This window comes from Lactuca virosa, chromosome 1 (assembly GCF_052849685.1).
Source record: "Lactuca virosa cultivar CGN04683 chromosome 1, Lactuca_virosa_CGN04683_v6, whole genome shotgun sequence".
Classification (NCBI taxonomy): Eukaryota; Viridiplantae; Streptophyta; class Magnoliopsida; order Asterales; family Asteraceae; genus Lactuca; species Lactuca virosa.
The window spans coordinates 22591610-22610339 of NC_136426.1; the positions used below are offsets into that span (position 1 = coordinate 22591610).

The 18730-nt window shown below is 38.9% G+C and overlaps 1 protein-coding gene across 1 annotated transcript in view; it reads left to right on the plus strand.

Moving 5' to 3' along the window:
• The window catches only part of LOC145135936 (ABC transporter A family member 7-like), a 30133-nt gene extending 19667 nt beyond the window's left edge, over window positions 1-10466 (plus strand). The window contains exons 6-17 of the mRNA XM_079070422.1: window positions 3907-4031; window positions 4963-5121; window positions 5672-5834; window positions 5917-6042; window positions 6338-6421; window positions 6628-7016; window positions 7463-7663; window positions 8048-8157; window positions 8610-8694; window positions 9036-9270; window positions 9465-9551; window positions 9904-10466. Of these exons, the coding sequence (XP_078926548.1) occupies window positions 3907-4031; window positions 4963-5121; window positions 5672-5834; window positions 5917-6042; window positions 6338-6421; window positions 6628-7016; window positions 7463-7663; window positions 8048-8157; window positions 8610-8694; window positions 9036-9270; window positions 9465-9551; window positions 9904-10205 (2066 nt within the window). The 3' untranslated portion in view covers window positions 10206-10466. The remainder of the gene's footprint in view (window positions 1-3906; window positions 4032-4962; window positions 5122-5671; window positions 5835-5916; window positions 6043-6337; window positions 6422-6627; window positions 7017-7462; window positions 7664-8047; window positions 8158-8609; window positions 8695-9035; window positions 9271-9464; window positions 9552-9903) is intronic.
• Window positions 10467-18730: the final 8264 nt, after the last annotated feature.

The following is an 18730-nucleotide window of genomic DNA, read 5'->3' on the forward strand; positions in this document are numbered from 1 at the left end:
TCAACCACAGATAACCCACATCTGATCCGGCGGAAATTCAAAAAACCCTACACCACCGGTGCTACGAGAGTACTCAGCGGTATCATCTCCATCATCACTACCAGTCTCCTTCATCCCTGTATTTGGCTTCTCCGCTGCCCTGTTCTTCGCCGACGCACCACCATCAGCAGCATCCGCATTCGACGTTAATCTCACAGAAGGTCAAAAAAGGTGTTTTACTTTTATTCGTTCACCATATGTTTACATTTAATTTCGATCATTGGTTATTGTAGTCGCCTTCTTTGGTCTCCCTATTTGTACTTTTGGAGAAGTATATGTTGTATGCAGATAGGGTGTTTGATGAAATGTTTGTCTGCTTTTTATTTGGAGATGTATATTTTGGATGCAGATAAGGTGTTTGATGAATTGTTTGTCTGTTTTTTTATGACCGGTTATTGTTTTTCTTTGATTCCTGTGGCAGATCTGTGGCTCATAATTTAAGCTTTTAGGGATTGAGCATATACACATGGGAAACAGACGATGCAAATACTCATCAAATACTTTGTTTGCTTCAACAACTCCATACTCCCAACCTTCTTACACTTAACTTGGGGATTCTCCATGTACTGGATTTGCTCATTCATCTTTTAATCTCAACTATAACACATACACTTCCATAATTATTTTTCTTTTTCTTTCACAAAATAAGATATTCAATTTGCATCTATTTTCTTTAGTAAATTATATTTATAATTTGTTAATATAATAATTTGTGATGACAAGAACGATAGAGATGCAAATATGCTCCCGAAATTTAATAGAACACATATTTAAAACTTAAAACATTCACTCAAGAATTGTGGTCATGAGATACAGGAACTATTCTGTTTAATAATTTACTCAAATCTTCTTTATCTTTCCTGTTATGATGTTATGTACATTTTTAGATTGATTTTACCGTTTTCATTGTTTACAGGTTGTTTATCTTTCCCATTATTGTAGTATAAGAGGTAAACTTTCATGCATTTTTATAATCTTTCAGAATTAGGTGTATCCATAATTATTTTTCTTTTTCTTCCATAATTATGTGGTATTCGAATTTCCAAATTTTTATTCTTATACAGTGAATGGAGAAGATCACATACCATTTCTTCACAAACAAAGTATAGCCAACTTTGAAGCACTTTCTAAAGGAGGGGTAAGTCAGTCTTTTGTCTGGATCTTAAATATCAGATAATTTCCAGTAAACAGGAAATAAAATAAAACAAGAATATTTTTTTGGTTAAACAAATTATATATGTTTGCTTTGCTTGCACATTACTGTCATGACTCATGAGGTCAAGAGTTCATCAGAAACTTAGAATGATTTTGCCTTTGGTACGTTTCTGTTATATGTCTACAGCCATTTCCTGCTTTTTGTTTTTCTAAAAAAAATTGTTTCTTTCCTGTATCAAATCTTTTACAATTACTTCTCTCTCATTTGCTTCTTTTAGTGGGAATTTGTATTGATGTCTGTTCCTTAAAGAATCCATCTCTCATTCAACAAATTCTCATATTTATTCCATCTCTCATCCAGTAAATGAAACAATATTTTATGATATTTGAAAATATTAAAAAAGTGCAAAGTATTTATAGTTGAAAATTTTATATGAATGTCTTACTTACTCGAGTATCTTAAGTTACCAATGTATTTTAGATATATGAAAATCCCGTTTATTAAAAATTAATTTGTAACTGATATAAACAAAAAACATTTAGAATCAAGGACAGTCTCATTTAAGACCATCTAAGGACAAATTGGTGATTACCCCGCAAAAAATTCTTTTTTTTTTAATTGTCTAAAGTTGATTGTATTTCTTATCCCATTGAGGGGAATGCATTTACATCAATTTTAAAGAAATTGTTGTAGCTTCTTTAGCCGTAGTAATCGACAACCGGTAGGTTTCTCGCTATAACTTTATTAAAACACAAACTGTTGCACACTTACTAATTACCCATTTACCATTGTTGCAAGAAGGCTTCTCTTTCCAGACGCAAGTGTAGTTTCCGTCTCCGATTTCCCACCGTCGTCAGCCACCATCCATTTACGTAAAACATTCATCAAGTAAAAATCTTAAATAACGATTTTGTAAGTATCTTATTTCCTGAAAGTTTTAATCTTTGTGAAAATATATATAATTTTTTTTATTATATGTAATTATTGGTTCTGCGATATATCATTTTGTGTAATTTTTTTATTTTAGGTTGTGAGAATGGGTAGTTGTTGTATTTGTAACAACTGAAAATTGAAATTATAAATCTTAATTACGATGTTTGTTCTATTTCTTTGTCATCTCATTCTATTATACCAAAAGCACCCCTAACGTAACTCAACGTTTTATATCGTTTTGGTTCTTATTTTAAGGCTACGGGGACCAAACCGATATAAAACCTTGAAATAAGAACCACAACTGAAAAAAGTTCAATTTTAGATTAAAAACTAGAAAAATCAAAAAACGTAGGGACCCTTTTTGTAATTTAGAGTAAATTACAGAAATGGTCCTTGTGCTTTCTGATTCTTTTCATTGTTTAGTTCAAAACTGAAACCTTTTTCAGTTTTAGCCTTTTTTTCAAGGTTCCAGGTCCAAAATTGATATGAAGTCTTCAATTGTTGTCGGTTTCGCCACCGCCACTGGTCTACGCATCCATTCAGCTACTGCTGTTACAATTTACAGCAAATGATCACACTGCAGCAATCTCTTTTGTCTGGTAGGCAACCACCCACTCAGTAAAATGTTTATCCTATTTTCTAATAGGTCAACTCAACTGTTGATTTTCACTTCACCATGTAATTCATATTCATGGTTTGATATCAGTTTTTTGTTTGTATATTCAGGGAAACAGGTCAAACCGGTGTAGCAACAGGTACAAAATAGTTAAAAAAAAATTATATACACAAATTTACAACTAAATCTTAATACATATTATTATATTTATAATAATCATGCTTTTTTGGGTGTAGCAGGTGCGCCCAACATGGGAGATGCCCAGCAGAAACAAATCATTGATGCTAAAGGTAAAACTTAAATTATATTTTAACGTTGCTATTAACTACTTTAGAATTTTTAAAATAAGAAATACAATGTTTTTTCCTTTTTTTAAAAAAAATCATTTAATAAATGTGATAATGAATAATTATATTACTAAAAGAGGTTGTTATTATATGATGGAAAAACTGCAGAGGTGAAGGTTGGATTGTCTACAAAGAACGCCCACAAATTTTGTCCATGCTGTAATGAACGAATCATGTAAGTGCGATCTCCATTTGACCAATTTTGTTTTGTTATTATATGATGGAAAAACTGCAGAGGTGAACATTAGGTGTTTGACTACATAAAAAAAAACCCACGCTAAGCTTTTTACACTTTTGTTGTTACAGTCCCTAAAGAAAAGTCTCAAGTTGTTGATGTGAATTTGTAAAAGCCATGGTTGGATTGTGTTTTTGGTTTTTTACTTTTTCCTTTTTGCCTGAGTTTTAGGTGTTCTGATATCAATATTGATGTGTATGTGTTTATTACTACCATAATTTACCGTTGCATTTCTTATTTTGGGCTTTATGGTATGCTAAGAAAGTTGATGGTGGTATTGAACTATTGATGTTGTTTTGCTAGCCACTAACGACAGGTTTTTTTCATCCGATTCATGACAAATTACATACATTAGCAATGTACTTTACTATGGATACCATTCAGGCAGTGTGCTTCAGATAATAGTAATGTATGAAACATATGAACATACACACAAAACTAACGCTTTCCGTCCCGCGCAACGCGCGGGAAACCTTTCTAGTATATATATATATATATATATATATATATCCCGTTTGATTGTTTACTAAGTACATGATATAAGCTTTGATTTTACATTTTTATATTAAAATTTCCACAGGCTATGATTTCTTGAATTCGAATATCAATAATTATAATGTGACGATATGGTACAACTCTACATACAAGAAGGATACAGGAAATGGTCCCATTAGATTGGTTCGGGTTCCTCGGTCAATAAATTTGGTACACATACTATATTTGAAGCATGCATATACTTCGTGAATTGCACATGAAGTTTTGCATCTTGATGGTTATGATTCAAATTAGGGCATCGGAAATGCATTTATCTTTATGGAGTTTGATGGATTGTAATATCATCATTCTACTTTTCATACAACTTTACCATTTTCTTTTTGCAATGCAGTGAAATCTAAAGAAGAAGTTTGGGACGACCCATTGGATTTCAATGCCCGGGGAGAGATACTAAATTAATGTCTTATATATAGAAAGTTTTATATAGCATATTAAAGTGAATAAAATTTTATAGTCAAACTAAATCAAAGGTTATACAAATAAAAACATACAAAAGTTCACTTAAAACGATGCTTTTATGTATTTTTTGAGGCAAAAACACCTCTTATTTTATGATAATCAAGACTTGGCCCACAAAATATCCACCCCCCCCCCCCCCCCCGGGTTGTTGCCTTGGGCCATCATCCGGACTGCCTAGTACTTGGGCCGGGTCTAACAAAAGTTCAATGGAACATTTATTTAAAAAAAAATCTTTTTCTCATTGTAAAGTTTAATGGCCACTAAACATATCCATTGAACCTACGCCAATGTGGCATTCTACTGTGATTGAGTTTTATCCATTGAATGTGAACGGGTTATTCCACCTCATTCACTATGCATTAAACTATGCAATGTGGGTTTTATTAGTGTTTATCCGCTAATATCTTTTAATAAGTCCATATTTACAGCTAAACCTTGTTCCACATCAAAGAAAATTTTACTTTTTCGTGGAATGTAAAAATGATATTTTTTCTTCATAACCTTGTAGCATCCAATAGCGGACTTATATTATTGGCACACCCACAAATAGGAGTTAAAAAGAACATACTTTTCATGAAAACCATAATGCAAATTATAACATTTCCAACTTATATGCATACAGGTCTCAAATGCTTTCCTACAACTTCTGATTGGGCCATCTACACAAATGTTGTTTGATTTCATAAAAGAGATGCCGAAACCTGAAACAGAAATCAGACTAGATTTTTCTTCTCTCCTTGGACCATTATTCTTTACATGGGTCATTTTGCAACTATTCCCTGTAAGTTAAATTTCAAAATTTTTAAAAAGATTATATTTAGTTAATAGTCTGTAGCATAGCAGTGTCTGCTGATACTTCTATGTTCTTTAATGGTAGGATGGGTTTCCTATTAAATTTTTCTAAATTTGGTCGATGAAGCTTATATATTTTGCTTATATGTTGTATTATATTTGTTCTTCATTCCAATGGAGACCAATATAACATTTCTCTTATCGCATTTTTCTTTTCTAGCCTACCCGGTTAGTTTGGACCCATCCACTACATAGACCTCGTACACTGTGTTTGGTATACAAGACTCGAGTGGACTAGACAAGATTTTTGGGGCTATTTTTGATGATATGGATGATGAGGGCATTCACATCTTTTGCACGCGTAATATTGACATCGAGTTCCTGGCCACCCTTTTGGGTAGAACAAAATTGCAATTTTTGTCCTATTGATATCACTACAATGCACACCAAAGGAAATATAACTTGTTATGCAATGTCCACTCTGTCTTGCCATGCGTAGAAAACAAGGTTATAAGAATAAATTACCATACTTGTTGCAGATTGTACTAACAGCTCTGGTGTATGAGAAGCAACAAAACTTAAGGATCATGATGAAAATGCATGGGCTTGGGGATGACCCTTACTTGATGATTTCTTATGCATACTTTCTTGCCATATCATTGGTGTACATGTTCTGTTTCGTGGTCTTTGGCTCAGTTGTAGGTACAAATTAGCAAAAAACTAAATTACACTGTTTATATGACTATTTTAGTTTGTTCACCTAATCCGCTTCAATTCATTGCAGGGTTAAAGTTTTTCACATTGAATGACTATAGCATTCAGTTTGTATTCTATTTCATCTACATAAACTTACAAATTTCTCTGTCGTTTCTAGTAGCTGCTCTATTCTCTAATGTGAAGACTGTTGCAGGTTTGTTTTCCATGTCTGTTAGAGTTGCTTAGTATGTGTTTGTTGCACGAGATAACACTGATCGGACTGGGCACACGTATTTTGCAAATACGAGTGATCGAGAGCAAGAGTCCCTATCCCACATTGTTCCACCTTTTTACATGGGACAAAAAATCACATTTTCCATTAACATCAATCGACCCAGTTAGCAAGAAAACGCTGCCCTATCCTACATAGCAAACAGGGCCTTAATGTTCCTTGTAAGAATGATAGAGATACATGTGAGTTATGAATTGTATGGATATGATTATGACAGTGGTAGGGTACATGATTGTCTTTGCAAGTGGCCTCTTAGGAGGATTCTTCTTCCAGTTCTTCCTTCAAGATACATCACTCCCAAGTAAGTAAAGATATAAATAATGTAGTTCTCATCATTTCATGTTGCACATATGTTTCTACAAAAAGGGTTATTCTTCCAGAAACTCTGAGTTGGCCCACAGATCATGTTCCAAAAATTAATGTTATTGAAAATATATATATAATGGCATTGAAAGTTGAACTCTTTAGAGCTATGTATAATATGTTATTGTCTTAATATTTTTGTAGGAGTTTGGATTGTGGTGATGGAGTTATATCCATGTTTTTCTCTATATGCTGGATTATACGAGTTTTCACAGTATGCTTTTACCGGAAACTATATGGGGACTCGTGGAATGCGTTGGGGAGATTTAATTGACAGCAACAATGGGATGGTTCACGTCCTAATAATTATGATTGTGGAATGGGTGGTGGTTTTTTTTATGGCATACTATACTGACCAATTTCTAACATCGGGAAGTGGTTCCCGAAAAAGTCCACTTTTTTTCTCGCATAAGCTCAAAAGTAAGCCCTCCTCATCGTTCAAAAATCCCTTATCATCATTCAGGCTACCGAGTTTACAAAGGAAGGGTTCAAAAGTATATGTGGAGCTGGAGAAATCTGATGTTGTCCAAGAGGCAAGTAGTACTTCTTTACTCGGTTATAATTAGTGCCCACAGTTGGTTCTAGGGTGGTATCTTTGTAGAAAATAAGGCTACAGTCTCTGTAGCAGTAGTGGGTGAGTTTCAGTTCCAATGTGTATTGTGCTCCTTCTAGGCACTAGGCTCTTATTTGCATCTAATGTGATCTTCCCGAGGTGTCACGGCGTGGGGCCACTTAGGGGTTGGTGGAAGAATTGTCTTTTTGAAGAAAATAGTTCCCATAGTATATGATCTACTATATTTTGTTAATTTTACTAGTTGTATATTACACCAGTTAAGAATGATAAAATTATAGGTATACATTTTTCAACAAAAACCTTATATCTAGTTTTTTAAGTGGTCAACTTCTATCTGATCTCCTAGATTATTGTATTCTCTAACTTTTGGTAATACCAATTGTCTCCCATTCCACCTTCTATCAGAAAGAGAGGGTTGAACTGTCACTACTTAAACAAGACACAACCCATGCTATTGTATGTGATAACCTCAAAAAGGTGTATCGAGGAAGAGATGGAAACCCCGAGAAGATTGCAGTTAGAGGGTTGTCACTTGCATTATCTCAAGGGGAGTGCTTTGGTATGCTTGGTCCAAATGGTGCTGGCAAAACTTCCTTCATAAATATGGTTAGTGTAAAAGCATCTTTTAATCTTAATTCACGGTTTGTTCTTGTTTATTTGTATACCAAAAAGTAAAGTGCATACTCTTTTATCCAAGGAGTCCCCACATGCTTGATCTAGCAATAAGAAAGGTGATAATCCATAAGTAAGATATCAGGATAAGCCTGAGCATCACCTTTTTGCTGTGGAGACATTGTGATTTACCTGTCTATATTGTCTATGAGACTGATTGATGGGGGGGTATCATTACTAAATACTCTAATTTATAACTCGGTTGTTTCTGTAATATTCGAAGACAGTTTCAGTGTTCTTTCTTATGGAATGTGCTATTTTCTTTTGATCTCTTTCATGACAAATCTCAAACTAATAAAAGTGAGGTGGTGTTCACAGATGATTGGGTTGGTTAAGCCAAGCTCCGGTGCAGCATATGTTCGTGGCCTGGATATAAGAACAGACATGGATGGGATATATGCCAACATGGGTGTCTGTCCTCAGCATGAGTAAGGACCTTTTTTTCTCTTGATAAACGATATTTAAAAACATATTTGTGAAAATGACCACATAATTAAGGAAATGGAAGGAACATATAAATTTGGAAAAATTGTAAAAAGTTGTAAAAAGTCAGGGTTTTAAATGGGGAAAACCTCCTTTTCATGACTTTTGTAATTCTTTGTGCTTTATTTTAAAAAGAAACACCCATGTATCAAAATCCCTCTAGAAGTAACATCAGAAGTTGTTGGTTTTGCTAATTACGTTGGTTAGATGAGTTTATGGGAAGTGATTCTTCCACATAAGAAACTGATTCGTCCGCATAAGATACAACATTGCAGTCATCATTCATGTCAGTGCATCACGTATTTTATGTGGATGAATTAAATTATTAAATAGAAGAATCAATTCCTTAAACTTAACTTAAATTTATGTTATTTTAATACTAAGGTTTGTTATATAGCCTACTGTGGGAGACCCTAACGGGTAGGGAGCATCTTCTTTTTTATGGAAGACTTAAGAACCTTAAAGGTACCACCTTAACGCAAGTAAGTTGTCATTCACTTTGGCTATGTTTGTTACAAGGGGCACCATAAGAGTAAGAGTATATTGACAAACTTTCTAGAGCTATTTTTTAGTATGAGACTGATGAGGTGTCTTTTTCAAAAAAAAAAAAAAAAAAGAAGAAGATCAATAGCAAGTATGTATCCCAACTCGCTCCACTTTTTTGAGTGGGACAAAAAAATTGTAATTTTTGTCCCATGGACTCTGGGCCAATTCTACGAATGCCAAAGAAAGTCCTGTTATGTTTTGAGTAACAAATAGGACCTTTAAGACAACTTTCTTGCTAAGAGACTTGGAACTTATTTTGTAAATGGTGTTGTTTCAGGCGGTTGATGAATCTCTTAGAAGCGTGAATCTATTCACTGGTGGGATTGCAGACAAGCAATCCGGGAAGTACAGTGGAGGCATGAAGAGGAGGCTGAGTGTTGCCATTTCATTGATTGGAGATCCGAAGGTTGTGTATATGGATGAGCCCAGTACTGGACTCGACCCAGCTTCAAGAAAAAATCTATGGAACGTGGTGAAACGGGCTAAACAAAATTGTGCAATTATTCTCACCAGTAATCCTCTAATACTTTTCTGTCGTGTCCAGTGTTGCATAACAAACACGACCTTAGTACTTTTGTCCCAAAAATAATTCACTTAGACTAACATGCGACTTTCTCTTGGGATTTTTCCTGAAACAAAGGGTGCATATTTTGAACTTGTTTTATTAAGGTAAAGATAATTGAAATGGGTAATGAAAATATTTCAGCGCATTCTATGGAGGAAGCGGAGCATCTATGTGACCGCTTAGGGATTTTTGTAGATGGCAGTTTGCAGTGTGTCGGAAACCCTAAAGAGATATTGTGATCAATACATGCATACCCTAACAAATCGTTACATTTCTTTGATATGCAATGGGTATGCCATAATGTTGTTTGGATTAAGGATTATACAAAAAGGTAGGGAAATGGAGAGGAAAACTAAATGAGAGGAAATTTGTGAAATTAAAGTTAGGACTTGAGGAGGAAAGCCTTGTTTCCATGACTTTCTCTAGAGTCACTTTTTCTGCATTAAATCAAAAAGAAACACCCATTTATAGCTTAACGGTTTAAGTATTGTCCCCACAAAATCCATTAAGTGAAAAATAAACAACGTTCGATGAATAGTTCTTTAATCAGTGTCTTACTATCTTTATTTTGAACTAGGACAGTTGAAGCGTAAATACGGAGGTTCATATGTGTTCACAATGACAACATCTTCAAATCACGAGGTGGATGTAGAAAACCTAGTAAAAGGTCTCTCGCCCGATGCTAAAAAGATATACGAACTATCTGGGACACAAAAGTTTGAGTTGCCAAAAGAAGCCATCAAAATAGCAGATGTTTTTCGTGCTATCGAAAATGCTAAAAGCAGGTTCATCGTTCAGGCATGGGGGATTGCGGACACTACTCTAGAGGATGTGTTCATCAAAGTGGCTCGAGAGGCTCAACCATTTGATGTTCTCTCATGATAACTTCAGTTGAAGATCATAAGTTTGAATCTTTTTTTCTCGTTAACAGATTAAGAGAGAAGTATATGTATCCCTCCATAAGTATTTCGGTTTGTAATAAAATGAATTCTCATCAATCATTGCAGTTGTATCTTTCTATACTTTCTCTCAAAGAAGATAAGGAATTGTGGGCACTTTGTGACCAAAGGTTTCTGTCGGCCTTGGGGGATTGCAAATCCCAAAAACTGTTGAGATAATTCATAGTATAGTCAATTCCCTGCACGTTTTAAATTAAAAATTACTTAGTTTATTTTCCTTTGAAAAATCAAGACCATGTGGCAGATAATTCCTGGTCTTTAGCAATTAGGTAGTTAGTTTCCTATTTTCCTGCAAACTTTCCAGTCTATATAGAAAGGCAAGTGTACGTAGTGAGTTGTATCCTCCGGTTTTTATTTCTTGTTGTTAAGTGAATAAAGAGTATCACTTTGCCTTAAATTATCCCTGTGTTTTTTAACTATGATCAGTGCTTCCTGTTCAGATTGATAAAAGCTGCATATTCCTGTTTTACCCTACCTGTCACTTAGCTGTTTTGTCCCCTGTGCAGTTTTGCTTTCTTGTGCCCTGTTTCTTTTTTGGTAAAAGGTCTTTGTTATCCCTGCAAAAGACCAACATCTGGTATCAGAGCTTTCAGGTGCATGCCCAAGTACCAGAGCTTTCAGGTGCATGCCCAAGTACCAGTCTCGAGAAGAAATGACTGGAAATAATGGAAATGGCGACAAGGAAGGTCAGATTACTCTTCATTACCCAATGCTCTCCAGAAGTAATTATGGTGCATGGGCTATAAAGATGAGAGTCTTCATGCAAGCTCAAGTGTAACATCCCGTTTTAAATAGATTATTAAATAATAAATCAGGAACCCCGAGAAGCAAGTTTTATTATTAATATATATAATTATCGTCCAAAATCAAATAATAATTAGTGGGCTGTTGGTTTCGGGAAGCCAAATGACGAGATTTGAATCCTCGGGGGTTAAAGTGGAAGTTCCGGATTTAATTTGAAAAAGATTTTAGAAGCCATGGTGTGTTTGGTAAGTAATGGACTTAAATTGAAAGGAATTGAAGGCTTAGGGGGCTGATTGGTAATTAAGGGATTTATTTTGAAAGAAGAAGGATAAGGAGGGACTGGAAGTGTCAAGAGGGACAAAGTTTGAGATGGGGCGGGTACGTATAAATGCATTACGCATGCATTCTAACCCTAACCCTATGGATCCCTCTTCAGCCGCAATCACCACCTTATGTCTCCCCACCGGCGCCGCTGCCACCCTTCACTCATTCCTGTTCCGATCAACCAAAGGCCGCCGGCGAGCCTTGCTGCCGGCGTGCACGTCTCGTTCCACTGTTCCCTTGCCGTCAACGACACATCGTGGGTGTAGCTACTGCCGTTCGTTGAGCGCCGCCAGGAGCATGGTAGCGGCCATATTTCGTGGCTGCCGTTGTTGCTTGTGAGACTGCTTTTCAGCCTCTGTCACCACCCATCTAGTCCTTCTCCGACCACCGAAGCCGCTACCGTAAACCGATGAGGCCGACGAAGTTGTTCACTGTCGCAATCTTCCCTCGCCGACGACGACATTGCCGCCGTTAGACCTCGCTGCACCGCTAGAACCGTTGTTGTCGTTCACAAACCACCACCCTCGTCGTTGTTTCGTCTGTGTGACTTTACAGCTCCATCTGCCGCCAAACTCAGCCTGCCACCACCGTGATTCTCTAAGTGGGTGGTGTTGTTGTTGTCCGGGATCGTGTATGTGCTTATCCTCGGGTGTAATCCAGTCAAGGTTGTGTTTGGTGTTGGGTTGGCCGGAAACCAAGGAAGACCACCATGGCTGCCAACCATGGTGGTAACCACCGCCTTTGTTGCTCTGCCACCACCAGCCGTCGCGTGGTGGTGGTTGTGTGTGTGTTTTGCTATGGATTTAGGTGTGTGTGTGTGAGTGTGTGTTAGTGTGTGTATGTGTTATTTTGGTTTTTAGCATTGTAATTGTAACAAAAGTGGAATAATGAAGAGAAAAACCCAAACCACCACCGTAGAGTGGTGGCTGCCGCCACCGGCCGCCGTGTTGGGTGGCGGTGTGCTTAGTTTGCTTGTTGACTCGTTTGGGATGCTTGGAAAAGATGGGCCTGACGAAACCCTAGTGGGCCCAATGAAACCCTAATGGGCCCAATGAAGCCCTAACTGACCTAAAAGCCCAATCATGTGACTAATAGGCTAGTATTAGGTTGGAAACCCTAATTAGGGTTTGGAAAAACCCTAATGTCTTGGAAACCCTAATTTTGAGGATTGATCGGGACCCACGTTGGAGTTAATTATTAAACCTAAAATAATACTTAATAATCATTGGCAAATTAACTTAAAGCAATATTGGATTTAATGGATTAAGTCCTTAATGGGTTAAGTAGAAACACTTAACCCTAATCATCATTTCATGTGAAAGCCCTAATCTCACTCGGGCCTTGAATTGGACCTTCCTATTGGTCTTTGGCGATTAGACTATTGGTGGGCCATCCAAGAATAAGTTAATGGACCAAAATAAGTAGATGGGCTTTAGGATAAGGCCCATGTGAGGACTTGGGCCCAATTTGGAAAATTGGGCCATAATTGAGCCTTTATGACTATGTGATAATGGGCCATGGGAATTGGATTGGAATAATTGAATGGGCCTTAAGGAAAGACCATGTAAAGGTCTGGGCCCAATTTGGAAAATTGGGCCATATGTTGGGCTTTGGCCCATTATTTTACTTTTGGGCTTTTGTAGTGTGAGTTGGACCTTGGGCTTGGAACCCAATTATTAATTGGGTATTGTTTGATGTTGACAGTTCGGGAATCTGTCAACCAGCAGCTGGAGTTTTATCTGCGGGACTTCAGTAATGCCAGGTGAGTTATCCTCATTATACTAAGGGGTCTAAGGCACCAAGGCCGGCCCATTGGATATGTTATCCTAGCAGTGTTAGATGTTGGGTATGAGTTAGTGTTGCATGCTAGTGGTTATGCCATTTAGGTAGATCTGTAGGACTACATGTGTTGTTATATGATTATCTGCATGCTCAGTAGTTATGTTATATGTTATATGTTATGGGGGATGGGTTGAGGTGTTACTGCTCTGTGCGGTAACCAACAAACCCGAGAGCATTCCAGATATGAGTTGTGGGCCCGGTAGGCAATCCAGACTCGTACTGTGGGCTCGGTGGCAATCCAGATGTGAGCTGTGGGCCCGGAAGGCAATCCAGACTCACACTGTGGGCCCAGTGGTAATCCAGTACCTGGAGCATTCCAGATACGAGCTGAGGGAGACTCATATTGTAGGCTCGATGGCAATCTAGATGTGAGTTGTGGGCCCGGTAGGCAATCCAGACTCACACTGTGGGCCCAGGGGTAATCCAGTCTGTAAAGCTGTGGACCCGTTACATGTTGTTCAGCTTGTTATGTTATTGTTGATATTGTTATGTGGACTGTATGTGTATCGGTATTTTGGGGTAACTCATTAAGCTTTCGGGCTTACAGTTTCAGTTTATTGTTTCAGGTGCATCAGGGGATCGTGGCAAGGCAAAGGCGTGATCGTACAGCTCCTCACTTTTTATGACTATGTTTCTGGGATACTCTGATATTAAACTATTTTGAAAACATTTTGTAATGACTAATGGGTTTTGAATTGTTTAAAAAGTTTTAAATTGGCTTGAATGTTACGGGTGTTACATCAAGGAGTTTGGGAGGCAGTGGAGCCCAGGACTCAGAACACAATTGTGGAAATTAAGAAAGATAAGATGGCTCTGGCAGCCATCTATCAAGGTATTCCTGAAGACCTGTTACTCTCTTTGGCAGAGAAGAAGACAGCCAAAGAGGCATGTGATGCCTTGAAAACCATGTTTATGGGAGCAGATAGGGTGAAGACAGCTAGGATATAGACATTGAAGACAGATTTTGAGGCCATGACAATGAAGGTGACAGAAGGGATAGATGACTTTGCTGCAAAAGTATGCAACATTGTGAGCACCATGCGCACTCTTGGGGACACTATAGAGGAGTTCTACATTGTAAAGAAACTGTTGAGGGCAGTACCGTCCAAGTTTCTCCAAATTGCTTCAACAATTGAGCAATTTGGAGATATAAACTCCATGTCCGTTGAAGAAGTAATAGGAAGGCTTAAAGCCTATGAAGAATGGATGAAATGTCATGCTGAGCCAGAAGATAGAAAGCTTTTCATGACCTATCAGCAATGGTCAGAGAAGAACAAGAAGAAAGGTGATGGTGACTCAAAAACAAAGACAAACTGAGGTGGTTTCAGTGGTTCACGTGGCAGAGGAAGAGGTCGTGGTGGCCGTGGCAGAGGTGGTCACCATAATCAGGGAGGCCAAGGTACTTCTAGCAGTCAAGATAAAAATGGTGTACAGTGCTACAATTGCCAAGAATTTGGGCACTATGCAGCAGAGTGCAAGAACCCAAAGAAGGAAAGAAATCAAGAGAGTAATCTGGTCCAGGATGATAATGAACCAGTTTTGCCGCTGTCAGCCTTTGAAGAGACAGGGGAAGTACTTCTAAATGAAGAAAAAGTGAAGCCTGAGGTGAATCCAAATGGGGGAGCCTTGAATCAGTCAAAGGTGTGGTACCTTGACACTAGGGCCAGCAACCACATGACTGGGGACAAAGACAAGTTTCAAAGCCTGGACAGAAAAGTCCATGGGGTTGTGAAATTTGGGAATGAAACTAAATTAAGAATCGAAGGGAAAGGATCGATTCTACTCCAGTGCAAGAATGTAGAAGAAAGAAGATTGAAGGATGTGTATTACATACCTGATCTCTGCAGCAATATAATTAGCCTTGGGCAGCTTTCCGAAGGAGGTGATGAGATCAGAATTAAGGAGCCTTTCATGTGGTTGCATGATGCTAATGGAAGACTACTAATGAAGGTGAAGAAGTCCCCAAATCGACTCTACAAAATCCATTCAGAAGAGGTCATACCAAAGTGCTTAGTAGCTAATCTTAATGACACTACATGGCTCTGGCACACAAGGCTAGGGCATGTTAACTTTACCTCTTTGAAGACCAAGTCTGAAAAGGCTTTAATTGAAGGAATTCCTAATATCCAAGTGCCATCAGAACCCTGTGAGGGGTGCTTAAGAGGGAAGCAAGAAAGAACACCATTCCCAGCAAGCACAAACTTCAGAGCCACAAAGAAGTTAGAATTGGTCCATGGTGATTTGTGTGGACCAGTTTCACCTCCAACACCTGCAGGTAACATATATTTCATGATGTTAGTCGATGATTACAGCAGGGTCATGTGGGTGTATTTAATGAGAACAAAAGGATGAAGCTTTTCATACCTTCAAGAACTTCAGAAATAAGGTTGAGAATGAAACTGGTGAAAGACTAAAAGTGTTGAGGACAGATCGTGGGGGTGAATTCATCTCAAAGCAATTCAATGACTACTACAGTGAAACCGGTCTAGAACGCCACTACACCGCACCCTACTCCCCACAGCAAAACGGGGTGGTGGAGAGACGGAACCGGACAGTTCTAGAAATGGCTAGGAGTTGCTTGAAGACGATGTCGGCACCTGATGTTGTCACACCCATAAAATTCGAGAAAATTTAAAACTTTTTAAATCATTTGAAACCATTCAGTTATTACAATTTGTTTTCAAAATAGTTTATACATCAAAGTTCCCAGAAATCATAATCATCAATCGAGGAAGTGTACGGTCATGCCTTCGCCTCCCCGCGGCCATCCGCTGAACCTGAAACAATAAACTGAAACTGTAAGCCCGAAAGCTTAGTGAGTTGCCCCCAAAATATCAACCTCATATAACCATAATCATATCATATCAACGAATACAGAACAACATGCATACTGAACCCTCAGCTTGACTGGACCGCCTTGCAAGGCCTACAGTCTACCTGGATCTATCTCGAGCCTTCGGTATGACTGGACCGTCATGCGGGTTCACAGTCTATCCGGACCGCTCGTCGGGTATGTTGGCCTCAACCGCACGAAGCAGGACCCCGCCTCAACTCACCCATCAACAATAACCATGTGCACATAAATAACATATACTGGCATATATATAACAGTCATACCGATCTAACAGATCATCAATCATAGCAACATCCTATAACTAGAATACCGACCTAACCAGGTCACTAACATAGCATCATCCTATATACCAGGATACCAATCTAACATATTATAATAGCATAGCAACATCCTAAACCGGATACTGACCTAACCGGTCAGTAACATAACATCATCCTATATACCAGGATACCAATCTAACAGATCATAATAGCATAGCAACATCCTAAACAGGATACTGACCTAACCGGTCACTAACATAACACCGTCCTAATTACCAGGACGCAGATCTAACAGACCAATAAGTATATCATGCGAATACCCGAATATAAATCCGATAAAGGGTCGGCCTTGGTGCCGTAGACCCTGTTGATATAGTGAGGATAACTCACCTTGCAACTGCCGAACCGAAACACGAAAACACTGGCCCGAAGCACTGCTCCAAACTCCAACACTTGATGCCATCAATGAACCATGACATAAATATCCGAAATACCATAACACCCCTGAAGGTCAAACAGGTCAAAGTCAAAGTCCTAGCCAAAGTCAACCTTCCTGATTGACTCTACTCGCCGAGTCAACCCATCGACTCGCCGAGTTCCCAACTTCAGAAAACTCTTATATCACAACTCGACTCGCCGAGTCACTCCATGACTCGTCGAGTTTAACGATCTCTGAGTCCTATCATGTCCAACTCACTGAGTCACCACTCAACTCACTGATCTGAGTCTTAACCAGAAGAGTTTGGGCTTTTGCGTTCTGACTCGCCGAGTCCAAGAACAGACTCGCCGAGTCCACGACAATCTTCAACAGACTCGCCGAGTTGTTCCTCCAACTCGTCGAGTTCATGCCCATCTTCAACAGACTCGTCGAGTCCAAGAACAGACTCGCCGAGTCTCTTCAGTCCTTTATACATGCAGAGGCTTTTCGAGTCTTGCAGGGGCTCCAAACTGTAGATCCACTCTTCTAGGGCATGACTCTCACGTAAAGTTGCAAGCTTTACGTGGAAACAAGGAGTTATAAGCCCAAATCACTCTAGGGCTAAGGTTTAAGATAATGATGCTTCACCAACAAGCCAAGGGCTGATACTTTGTGAGGTTATGGACCAAGACAAGTCTAGATCTGAAGTAGCAACCTCAGATCTAGACCCCTAACCCGAATTAGATCCTTAACATGCCAAAATGGCCCCAAATATCATTCTAGAATAGATATAAATGCAATAGAGTCGAGGTAACAGCTTGTTACCTCTAAAATGTGCCCAAGCTGAAGTAGATTCTGGATCTACACAAATCCGTTGATGATCTACACTTTGATTTACAAGCCTTCTTTGCTAGAATCTCCTTCCAAAGCTTCCAAGTTCACTCCATAGGCTCACACACGATTCTAGGGTTTTCTGACTCTCAAGGGGTGACAAAGAGGCTGAGGTGAGGACTTAAGGTCCTTTAAATAGGGTGCAAGCCCCGAGATTAGGGTTTTCTCTTCCCAGCACCAACTCGTCGAGTCCAGCTTCCGACTCGGCGAGTTGGTCACTTAATTCGCGACCGAATCCCGATCCGACTCGACGAGTACTCGCACCTACTCGTCGAGTAGCTTCCTCAATGTACACTTTAAGCCCTTATATCATATTTCTGAAATTTGGGATGTTACAGATGTACTATGGGGCGAAGCTGTGAGTCACGCAGCCTATATCTTAAATCGAGTAAGCACCAAAGCTCTCAAGGATGCCACACCGTACAAACTGTGGACCGGAAGAAAACCACATGGTGGTCATCTGAGAGTCTTTGGCTGTGTTGCTCACATGAAAATAGCAAAGGGCCATCTCAAGAAACTGGACGACCGAAGCAAGAAACTGGTGTATCTCGGAACAGAAAAGGGCTCGAAGGCTCACAGGCTCCTAGAACCTAATACAGGCTTGGTGTATGTGAGCAGGGATGTAATATTTGAAGAAAATTGGAGATGGGAATGGGAGAAGATATCGAAAATTAAGTCAACACTGGGAATTTCCTTCACTGTCGAAGGCTTCGACTTCGACGACTATTACTATGATGATGATGGTGAATGGGTATCGGATTTAGCAGAACAAGAAAACGGGTCGCCCCAAAATTATAGTGACCGGGCTGAGACTCCTCAACCATTAAGCCCATCAGTCAACCCAAGTTCACTAAGCACATCCGATAATACACCACCAGGTATACCCGATTCGCCAATTACCCCATCTTCTCCAAACCCGGTTACGACTCCAAGCAATGCTTCGACCTCCACAGGTGGTGGAGCACCAAAACGTTACCGATTTCTCACCGATTTGTATGAGAATACCGAAGAAATTGAATTCCCACCGGAAGAACTAATGATGGTAAGCAGCGAAGATGAACCTTCAACCTACACCAAGGCTAGTCGCAAGAAGGAATGGGTACATGCGATGGAAG